The sequence below is a fragment of the Paracoccidioides brasiliensis genome (assembly GCF_000150735.1).
Source record: "Paracoccidioides brasiliensis Pb18 unplaced genomic scaffold supercont2.6, whole genome shotgun sequence".
In the NCBI taxonomy this organism is placed as follows: Eukaryota; Fungi; Ascomycota; class Eurotiomycetes; order Onygenales; family Ajellomycetaceae; genus Paracoccidioides; species Paracoccidioides brasiliensis.
The window spans coordinates 964,512-976,340 of NW_011371363.1; the positions used below are offsets into that span (position 1 = coordinate 964,512).

General features: G+C 47.1%; 2 protein-coding genes across 2 annotated transcripts; one reads left to right on the forward strand and one right to left on the reverse strand.

Moving 5' to 3' along the window:
- Positions 1-1,762: 1,762 nt before the first annotated feature.
- Positions 1,763-3,412, forward strand: PADG_05375 (uncharacterized protein; the record flags this gene model as incomplete). The annotated part of the gene is made up of 1 exon (XM_010762679.1): positions 1,763-3,412. The coding sequence occupies one exon, from the start codon at positions 1,763-1,765 to the stop codon at positions 3,410-3,412; it is 1,650 nt and encodes a 549-aa protein (XP_010760981.1).
- A 3,764-nt stretch (positions 3,413-7,176) lies between these two features.
- On the reverse strand, positions 7,177-10,940 carry PADG_05377 (uncharacterized protein; the record flags this gene model as incomplete). Its single annotated transcript, XM_010762680.1, has 2 exons — positions 7,177-10,639; positions 10,702-10,940. 2 exons carry the CDS (start codon positions 10,938-10,940, stop codon positions 7,177-7,179), a joined length of 3,702 nt encoding a protein of 1,233 aa, XP_010760982.1.
- Between the last annotated feature and the right edge of the window lie 889 nt (positions 10,941-11,829).

Genomic DNA, 11,829 nt, shown 5'->3' on the forward strand with positions numbered 1-11,829 from the left:
TAGCTGAGCTGGGGAGGGGAGGGGGTCGGGTTGAGGATGTGAATTTTGGAGTCGGACATTGGGTTCTTTATATATATTCTTTGGAATGTGAATGTGGCTTCGTGGTTTGGAAAAAGGGTGGGGGTGGAATGCGTTTACCTGAAAGATTTTACATATGCTTGGATGGGAAAGTTGATTGATGAATAGGCGTCCAGAAATGGCTTTCCCGCAATAAATATGAAGTCCTTCTACTTTTTGTTTTCGTATGTCTCTTCATTTCGCACCAGTATGACGCAGCAAGGTGGGGGAGACCTTAACCGAAAGCTCCCCTGAGTCGGAATCCTGTAAGCTCAAACCTTGATATAGGCTAATATCAGCCTTACCCGAGGACAAAACACGAAAGTAGCGGTTTAACTGATATTGTTATACATCGAGAGGGTTTTCGACCAAGTAAAATGCAAAACCAGGCTCAACCTCCGCCAAATACTGTGACATACGAAACACGAGATACGAGATACGATTGGAGAGATTTAACTGTGTAGAGCGCTGTCGGCTTAAACAAGTTCATTGTTTATTGCTTATCGTCTGCAAGGCGTCTTGAAATGACATCGCTTTACACCCGATATGTCAAGTGGTTGCATTAAAATGGGTTTTCTTTTCTTTTCTTCTTCTTTCCCCAGGGAGAGGTCATGCCAGCTGGCTTGGGTGTAACTAGCTGGAGGTGGAGGGCTCGTCGTCAGACAGCTAATCATTGTAAACTCACCAACATTATAACTAGGCATTTATCACGAATTCTCTGATCGCGGGGCACGAGGAGAAGAACTGCATCTGGTGGAATACTTTTTCATGAAGCAGAGGGCCAATCGCTTGCATCATCCATTCTCCAGCTTCCATGTTCCTCTCCCACTGCAGCTACCTCCTCCGGCAGCTCTATTTAAGCTTCGCGGGTCTCAAGGATCGTCCGACAGATATTTCTCACATCCACTGAGAGAGATGGTGAGTCCAGAAGAGGTCGTTGAAAATGAGAGAGAACATTAACTGTAGCTCCCATACCAGATTTGGAACATGCTAAGTGGCTGCTAGGTTCTTCCATACAGATCTCACTCACTCCATCTTCCTAGGTTCTGCAAGGCATTCACAAGGTATTCACGGCCCACACACATTTGTTCTTGATCCATTCCCATGCCTTAAGGATAACCCGTAATGTGAATTTTGGAAGCCAGGATTCGATGTTAACGGATCTCCCTCTGCGACTCTGAAGATATGCAGATATCATCGCCATCCTTTGGCACGTCTGCAGATTCCGCGCTAACTAGCCACAGTAGTTATGGAAAATGGGTGATTTTTCATCCTTTGCGCATTTGTGAAGAATGTCAAGCTCACATCGGTTCTTGCACATCAATTCTGAAGGCTGGATTTATGATCTGAGATGATGGATTTATAAAAAGTGTTGGCTATAGCTTAACCAACCAACTAGTGAAGTGACAGAGGCGCCAGCTGACTCAGCGCTGGCTAAGGCCCCCAGCCCAAGAAGATGCTGCTGACCTGAGTCGGAATCCTTCAGGTCTGCCAGACCTCATCACCGGTCACTCACCACCAAGGCTATCATTCCCTCCCAATTTACTGGTGTCAAAACAGGCACGGGCTCGCGGCACCACCTCGGGACCGCACGCGGGCTTACTCTCCCACGTAACGGGAGTAGCGCGGAGTTCTCCGTAGGCAAAGCCATACGATGCGGACAGGGTAGACCCCCGCCGCCCCTGTTATCCTGCGGGCCCGCGACATGTCTCCCCGACTCCTGCATCCCGATGAGTATGAGCTGGTTAGTCGCTCGTCCTTCGATTCGAGAGGTAGCTTCGATCTCGACGCCGCAGACTTCGAGTCGCATCCTACAACCAGCCGAAGCTATCTGCATACCCCCCCCTCGCTGATATCGCGACTGCTCTCCTTCCTCCCTTTCGTCAGACGACATCCCCCACGCGGCCGCACAAGGGAGGTTGCATGGAAAAAGAGGAATCACTCTGGGTTTCGCTGCCGCCTCTTCCCCCGCAGACTCTGTTTCATTTCATTTTCATTTTCTGGACTAATACTCGTCCTCGCGTTGCTTACCGCCCTACTCCGTCCGTCTTACACGTACCCTCCTGCTCATTATTATACTCTCCGGCAAGCTGCTCTAAACACAAAGAGTCCAGGCGCCGGTAATCCACGGAATGAAAAGGTGTTCGTTGCTGCTAGTCTATACGATCGAGATGGCGAGCTTGCACGGGGCAGGTGGGGGGAGAACGTTCTTCAGCTTATCAGATTACTAGGAAATGATAATGTATTCTTAAGTATATACGAGAATGACAGTGGTCCCGAGGGTGAAACTGCACTGAATGAGCTGGAGGGGAGAGTTGAATGCAAGAAGTCGATAGTGTACGAGGAGCACATGGACAGGACATCCTTGCCTCACATCCGCCTTGTAGATGGTTCAGAGCGCATAAAGCGGGTTGCATACCTAGCTGAGGTTCGAAACCGTGCACTCCTCCCACTCAACGACCCAGCAAACGGTCGGTTCGATAAACTGCTATACCTCAACGACATCGTTTTCGATCCCATCGACGCTCTTCAGCTGCTATTCTCCACCAATGCGGACAAGGACGGTAAGGCGCGATACCGTGCCGCTTGTGCCGTAGATTTCATTAACCCATTCAAGTTCTACGATACCTTTGCAACGAGGGATCTTGAGGGATATTCGATGGGAGTTCCTTTCTACCCATGGTTTTCTAGTGCAGGCAAGGCTGAGAGCCGGCATGACGTTCTCGATCAAAAGGACGCCATTCGAGTTAGAAGCTGCTGGGGCGGGATGGTTGCATTTGATGCAAAGTTCTTCCAACGAAGGGAGACCCCGGAAGAAGAGCAAGGGGAGAGAAAGAATAAACACAAGGCTGACAGACGGACTCCAACCTCCCTAGTTCCGCGCCGCTCTTCAGTTATGAAATTCCGCGCTGAGCCCGACACCTACTGGGACGCTTCGGAATGCTGTCTCATCCATGCTGACATCCAAAGGCCACCATACGAATTCAAGGATGGCGAACCTGTTGATACGGAGATCTATATGAATCCCTACGTTCGAGTTGCATACGACACAAGGACTCTGTCGTGGCTTGGCGTCACTAAGAGATTCGAAAGGCTGTATTCCATAGCCAACGCTGTAATAAATGCCGTGGCTGGTATGCCCAAATTCAATCCGCGACGGGCAGAGATAGCCGGGGAGGAAGTGGAAGAAAAAGTCTGGGTTCTCAAAGGTGCTGATGGTGAGGGTTCTTATGAAATGATTAAACGGAAGGCGGGAACTGGGGGTTTCTGTGGTCGTCGAGATCTGCAGGTCATGGTGTCCAATCCCAAGAAGGGGGAGAAGAACTGGGAGACTGTCCCCGTCCCTTCTGGCTAGTGGCTATATGCATTTATTCTGCTTTTCCTTGCCCTGTTCCTTTTGGTTTCTTGCTCCTCTATTTTTGTCCTTCTTAAATTTTGTATTTTATGCACGGATGTGGAGTTGCAACAGCTTTTTGTTGTTTACTATTCTTGATTCCCAATAATTATGGTAAAACTACCTTCGCATTGGCATCGGGCATATTGGCGCTGCCTATCTATCTTTTTTTTTTCTTTTTCTTTTTCTTTTCTCTTCTTTTCTTTCTTTTCTATACAATGATGATGCCATTCATTCCCTTTGCCAGTCTGCAGGGCGTACCAAATTCCATTCCTAAGATGGCTCCCTTTTGATAAACGCTTGTCGACTTGGGATATCCCTCCATCGAGACCAAAGGTTCCGCCAGAGACAGGGCTGCTTTTATGAAGACAATGCAAAATGTAGCTCCGCTGCACTTTCTGCTGCGGCTATGCTCGTGAATGCGGGACGTGTGGAGACGTTCATCTGCGTAAAATTTTACGTGCAGATATAACGAAGGATACCCCTTAATCTTACCTTTGAATTCATCTACGCTCTTGCGATGAGGTACTGTAACAGTGTACACATGAACTCCTTGGCTATGTTGACTATCACCAGGACGCAAGAATGCTTCGTGTGAGGCGGTAAAGAGAGTGACCAAGATATCCAGCTCGTTGATGATGGCACCGTCTACTTCACTTAGCTGCTAACAAATACCACCACGAACAGTGAATACACATTTTGGTGGTCCCCTGAACTCTTGTCCAGCCACCATTAACTAACCTCCACCATCAGTTCAACACGAACAGCATATCATCCTCCCATGGGTTATCTCATCCTAATGTATTTCATCCCTTAATACCAACGTACAGTACTTCATGGAGCGAATACATGTTTGGTGCTGAAGCCCCTGAAGACTTTCCAAGCTAGCATAAATGCCTTCGACCCCAGCATATCTTCCCCCCATCAAGCTTCTCCATCCTGACATATCAACCTCCTAAAATGCCCCAAGATCCGTGTTAAACCAGTCTCACCAACCTCATTCAACCCCCTACCTCCACCCAAACAAGAACAGACCAACAACTACAAACCACCACCACCACCAACCAACCAACCAACCAACCAACCAACAAGCACAGCAAAACTGACATGGCACAATGAAAGCAGCCATGAGCTCCCCATCCCTTTCACCTCTCGCTGGGCAAGCTCCAAACATCCCCATCAACCTAAGCAAAACTCCTCGTCAAAGCCTTAGATAAAATCGGCAACGCATCTGGCGCTGGCGGCTTGGAGGCAAGCAAGTGGGCCGTGAAGGAGGGAGGGAACCTTACCGTCTACCATAAAGCCAGCAAACCAAATCTAAGTCCAGCACGAGAGCAGCAACAGCAGAATATCAAAAGTGAAGAAGTCAAGATCCATTAACGGATCACCGAAGCCCGACCAAGTTGATACGTTCATAAGCGACCAGCAGCAGCAAGCAACCGCCCTTCTCCCATTTAAGAGGGGAAACTTACGAGGATCCTCCGCCTTGCAGACGTGAGCATGGAAGCTACTACGGCATCCCTGCTTGCGCTGGTTTGGAGAGGATTGTGGATGTTTGGGAGCTAGAGGAGGTAAGAATGACTCTTTTTACACCCCTTTGTTTCTTCTTTCGCTTCTCTTTACATATATATATATATATATACGTGTCTCATGCTGCTTCGCAGTGAACTACTTATATGTGATTGCTACGCAACTACAGATGCGCCGCACGATTACACTTTATTTCAAGTCCAACAGCAAGGCCACACTCTTTTGCTGCTACCTGGTCGCATGAAGAGCTCGTCTGGATGTAGGTTTGATTACGCGACTGCGTGCTAATTCTGTACGTTTACTTTCCCCTCTGATTTGTGTTCTTCTCTGAAGTTCGCTTCATTGATATATATCTATATACAAGGTGTTAAACCGCCACGGTTAGCTATTCGGATTTGAAAGGAAAGAATAATAAGCGGTGGTGGGCGGAATTTTGTGGCGTATCTGTGATGCCTAGTTCAGATCCGATGGAAAAAAGAATATGTAACAAAGAGATAGAGAGAGGATGGGAATGGATGATGAGAATAGAATGGTTTCTGTAACTAGTTAGTTAACTTTAACTGAACGTGAAATAACATTGTTTGATAAAATATTTTCATACGCAAATTCAACAGCAAGAACTGTACACCGGTTATAGAGCAAAAAGTAGGAAGAAATTAAAACATTCCATCTCTTTTGCTAAATATGAACCTGTAAAAGATCAAATATTTTCACTAAATTCCTCTAACATCCTTTATTTCTCACGTCTGAAACCTGAAAAACCAAACAGAAGTTAACTAAAAAAAAAAAAAAGAAAGAAAAAAAAAAAGAAAAAAAAAAGGCAAGGTCTTGTCGAAGGCTAAAAATCTAAAAATTTCAACGGAAAAAAGCTAAGAAACAGGCCAACTTAACACAAAATAAAAAGAAATAGTTCCAAGGAAAAATTGAAGGAAAAAAAAGAAAAAAGAAAAGATTTTCACAATATCATGAGATTCGTTACGAATGATAAAGTCGAAGGATCAAACTCAAAGGGTGAAAAACACACAAATAAATCGCCAATGCCATTGTCACGCTCCATATCCCGCCACGCCATGTAGGCAGGCGGGTTTCTCGCGGACGCCACTTGGCTCAAAGCCGACAAGGCACATACACAAGAGTACAGATGACCTCCTCCAAATCCACATTCCTATAGTGTAATGTACTCTAGGATGTTTTTTAATCGCAACCTAGCAAGGGGAGACAGGAAGAAGGGGGAGGTGAGAGAGTGAAAGAAATAAGAACCATGAACAAGAAAAAACAAGAGAATCTTTTGAAGATAATTTGTTAACACATTGCCAGATAGAGAAGTATTCTCACAGTATGAAGGGTAGCATAGACAAGAGAATAGACACAGACAAAATATGAGAAGAAAAAATTAACGAATTGAAGAAAAAAAAACCCTCTTAATGACGTAGAAATATCAGCGTCAAGAAATAACAAGAAGAGGCAGTAGTAAATAAGAGTAAGGTGACAAGAGCACATCATATCCTCCATGAAATCTCCACAGGATGATTTTTTGGTTGTTCACATGGAAGTATTGAGTAAAATTTAAACAAGTGATGATAAAAACTATATTTTCAAATAGAAAAGAAGACCATATGGTGGAAAATAAAAGAAACAAAATGAAGAAACAGGAGATAGTCCTTTGAAATAAAAGAACACTTGAGACAGCAGTTAACGCCGTACAAATTTCTTTTCAGACGAAGGTCTTTGCATATGCCCCAGGGGGAAGTGGGTGGGATAGTGAGTGGAAACGGATCCATCGTGAGAACAAAAGGATTGCCTCTTGATCCTCCCTGTGGACGGGTCCTTTTCTTAACCCCTGAACGATCCAGCGTAAGGGGATTGGCACGGAAACTCATCCACAAAATTTTCTGCCGAAGACGTTTCGTATTGAGTCAGAAGGGAGAGGGAGAGGTTCTTTGTTGTCAAGAAATTTGCCAGAAAAGAAAGAAAAAAAAGAAAAAAGAAAAAGAAATGTTCTTTAGACGAGAAAATTAGAAAAGCTGAAGGAAAAAGGAGAAAAATGGTCTTTAAAAGACGTCCTGCAGTATTTGCACACAGTTTATCTTTATCTCTGCGGAAATGAGAGGTATGTTAGTTTATCTAGACCTGAATAAAGCAAACAGGTTAAAAAGGTAGCGGATAAGGGTTTAGAGTCAGACGTAAGGAAAGGGTCAAGTTACACGTCCACGGCGTCCGCCAGGCAGTGGCACCTGAGCGGCATTGGGTTGCTGGTAGAATGGCTGTGGGTAGGAAGGATACATCTGTCCATTATTCACAGCCGGATTGAACTGAGGTGGCACGAAGGCAGGCTGATGCAGCATTGGACTCGCATTTAATTGTGGGGGAGGACCCCGGAGAGGTGAGTTATGTGGTTGCATGGCACGGAAGGTGTCTATCGTGGCGGCAGGAGCTGCTGCAAAGCCGTTGAAACCTGCTCCAGCCATTTGAGGAGCATAAAATCCAGCTGGGGATATACCGCGGGACTGGGCTGCCAGATATGCTTGATATTGGAGTTGTTGTTGGGTCATTGGTATCGTAGCTTCTTGTGGGAATGTTGGGTTGTTGTTCAGGGGTTGCAGGCTCATTAACCCATTAACACCGTTAATACCACCCATTGCATAAAGATCATAGGGAGGAAGGTTATGCTCTGATGAAATCGATCGTGCCATTGTTGTTGGAGAATCGAAGGACTGCTGAGGTTGGAGCCCTGGTGCAAACTGTCCACTGTACTGTCTCTCTGGTAGGGGTGGGGCATTATAATTGTTTTTGCTGGCTTGTCTAGATGTCGGGCGGTTCTGATTCTTGTCATTACCATTATGCGCATTTTGGCTATCCCTAGTGTGGTGAGAAGTATCCCGAGAGCCTCCTGAGCTCCGGGACGATAGTCCAACCTCATCCATTAACCGTTTATAACCTTGACTCGTTGTGGTTTTCAACTTCGTGAGAACTTTAGCAACGGTCTTGACAACTTCGCCTCGCATACTCTCATCAAGGAAAGGTGTTGTAAGAACTTTAAAAATTAATGTCGCCCCCGACGTCTGGTCACTGAGAATCTTCTCCAAAATTTCATCTCCGGGGCTGTAGAAAAGGGCTTTCAGTACAATTTCTCGGGCCTCTGGTTCGTTCCTCTGGTTGATAACTTTGAGGACAGTTAAATACGCAACTTTGTGGGTGCAAAGGTGGACAAGATGGGGAACAAGGAGAGGGGCAAGAACAGTACGTCGACGAGGAAACGTGCATGTGTCGAGGAACCATGTAAGAAGCAAAGCACCATTTGCGTTGGTTGCCAGCTGAACGCTGTGAAGGGCGATAGCGGCAGCTACCATACGTTGTTGATCCTTTGTTGCATGGTGACTTTCTAAGCACGCACGCATAGCCCGCGCCCCAAATCGGCCTTGGGCGATCTCCCACATCCTACTAAGCATGGATTCGAATATAAAATCAGTGAAGGGAGTACCAAAACGCAAACAGCATTGCAGCACATAATTGCCATATTGATCCAAAAACAGTGGCACCGTGTACGGATGGAGGCTATCAACAATCATTTGTTTCTGTGTCGTAGTTTTGGCCACGTCGATAATCTTTTGTGCGGCCCAGGTACCATTCTTGTGCACACCAATCTCAGCAAGATGAGGGGCAATCTCGACCAACATTTTCTCTTTAATCGGCTCCGAACAATACTCAAACAACTTCTGGACAACGGTGTTGCCGAGATAATCGGAAGACAATTCTGCGATCTCAGGGAGCATGCCAATTGCAATCTCCTCAATTTCATTCACCGAAAGAGTGCCGTTATCAATCCGTTTTCGAACATCTCGAAGTCTAGGAGCATCATGTACCCGACTTTGGCTTGGTTCGGGAACGGGAGGTACTTCGTCCACAAATGAATCAAATCCCACTGCACGTTTAATACTGGACGTGATACTTTGACATTCTTCTTCGGATGCATCAAATTCGGCAACAATTCGGCTCATTTCTGGTTGCAATTCAGACAGTTGTGGGATGACAGGCACATTGGACGTGGCATTATTTGCATTGTCCGTTTGTGATGCACGCTCTTGGCCTTCAGATGAATTATTTCCTCCATGGCTGCTGGTTGAGTCCGGGGTGGGCGAAGATTGGTCACCATTTTGACCAGGAGTTGCCGCGCCTGAGTTCCCTGGGACTTTCGCAAATCCGATTCGAACTGGCCCCGCACCCGGGAATATTTCCTTACCATTAAGAAGGGACTTAGCTTGAATAGCACTTTCGACACGTTCAAAGTTCACAAATCCGCAGCTTTTGTGGGTCAAAACCCTGGTCGACTCAATTTTGCCATGCACATTGAAGATGGCATCGAGGGAAGTGACTGTGGTTGAGACGGGGATGCTGCCAATCCACAACGCTCTGGTGGGGCCATCAAGATTGTTTTCACCACCAATCTCAAGACCCTGTCGCACGCCTTGCATCCCACCCAGTTGCATCATTTGAACAGCTTCCGGAATATCGTCATACTCTCCTGTCTCGGAAATACGTAAGTCTGAAATGCTGATGCTATTATCAAGTCTGGAAGGGGTCGCAAGATAGTTGCGGATCGACGACCTCTGAGGAGGTGTGTCCAAGACACCGGCAGTGCGAGCACGGGGACGATTCGCCGACGCATGGTTGGCAAATGCCTGTACAGCAAGATTGTGTTGATGAATTTGTGCCTGGGTTGCCGCTAGCTGGGCAGCAGTTGCTGCGGCCGAAGGAGTCAGGGTTCCGGATGGAACGTTTGAATAATGGTGTCCGTAAGCTTCTTCATCATCTTCAGCGTATTTCTCCTTGGCATTCACAGAATAAGAGCGGAAACGGGTAGAGTTTTTGTTCAGCAATACCAGGTCCGCAAGCAGAGGAGGTAGGGACGATGTCCGTTGTTGTTGCTGCTGCTGTTGATGTTGCTGCTGCTGCTGTTGATGTTGCTGCTGCTGCTGCTGTTGTTGTTGTTGCTGCTGCTGCTGCTGTTGGATGAGCTGATCAACGGATGGGCGTGCCAGTTGTGCCCGGACCTGCTGTGGAGTTTCAGCAAGGCCAAGGTAATCTAAGGTTCTAACGTCTGCATCAGCGAGACCATCTCTCGAGAACGAAGATTGGGCGGGTGAGACTGGTCCTTCAGATGATCGAATGCTTGTCAGAGTGGTTGCTCTCTCCCTCCCTGATGACCAGTTGGTGGAAAATAACGAAGGACCAAATGGAGTAGAACCGCCAAGAACACTTGAGCGTTGAGGCATGGATCCGGCACGGAGGCGTGAAAGCAAAGCTGTGCTATTTCCGCTCCCAGGAGCCGAACTTCTATTAGCAGAGTCGAGGGCCGATACAGCGGGAGGACGGAATGGGCTAGTTGATGGCGTGGGTCTCGAGGTTTTCGAGGTAAACGACGATTGGGTGCTAACACCGTTGAGTGAACCAACGGGGGAAAAGCGAGAGGGGACTGTCCCTGCTCTTGTTCGACGAGCGGGACTTGTGAGATTGCTCTCCGGTGCGGGGTTTAGGTCTGGGAACTCGTCTTGACTTGGGGATTCCGGTATATTTTCACGAAGAGGGGTTGAGTTGCCGCTTGTTGGGGGACCCCAGATATTTGGAGCAAGACCTTCTTGGGCCTGGATTTCTCGAGCTCTAATAAAATATTTCAGCTACAGCCGCGATAAGCAACGCCGCGTCTTCAAGTAAATCCTTACCTCTTAGAGTACAAACGAGCCCCAAGTTCATGAGAAGGGGAACCGGCCCCCATTCTTGCACTTCCAAGCGATCCTCCAGTGTTATTCAACCCGTTTGAGCCTCCAAAGGAAGATTTCATGGAACTCGATCCTGGCTGCTCGTTGGGTGACGAGCTTCCAGTCGAGGTGCCAGACATGGGCTGTGAAGATGGAAGATAGTTAAGGTTGAGGTGGCCATCAGGCCTCGACGAGGGAGTCATTATATAATTAAGGTGTCTTTATGCTCGGGTGATAGAAGAATATTTTCAAAATCTATAACTTCTCTCTGAGAAGAATAGGACTGCCAATGGCTGGAGGGAAACGGAACAGCGGGAATCTCTAGGGGTGGGCGAGGACATAGACTAATAAATAGCTCACGGTTCTTGTTGAGATTGCCACAGGTTCTTGCAGTCCAGTGATAATTAAGCAGGTTATGGTAGAAAGAAAATCGTGGGACCGATTAGAAAGCATCCAACCCTCGAGGGAAGCAGGCCAGCTTTGCGCAATAATCCAGCAAGGTCTGCAGACGGAGATATCTAGTTGTTGAAGGACGATGGATACGTATAGCTTTGCGGGACTGTTCTGCGCAGATATGGGAGGCTACAGGAAGTTGAAGTTGAACTGAAGATATCGAGTCGAGATATCGAGTCGAAGGAATGACCGGGTCGGTATTCGACTGGAGTTTCAAAGCAGTTGCGGAGGGAGGAAAATAAAGAAGATTGACGGATCTGGGCAATAAAGGTCGTGATTACTGACAGGTTTTGTTCGGGGGAACTGGGGCAGCAGACGATCTTGAAGCCGCGTAGGTTTTTGTTACGGCGAGTGAAAGTAGACCGCCGGGGGGGGGGGGGGGGGGGAAGAATAAGTCTTCACAGAAACATATCCAGCATTAAAATTGTATCGAAAGGGGGTAGACGTAAGGTGAAGAAAAGGAAAATAAGAAGTGTCGTCGAGACTGTTGGGCGTGGAACGATTCTAAAGGGAGGCACAGGTCTCAGGAAGGAGGAATAAGGAGGCAGCTGGGGAGAGCAAAGCTGGTTGGTTAACGGCGTAGGATGTGAGACGAAGAAAACGCACCAGTCAGGGGTGTCCAAAGAAAAGGCTAAGAGA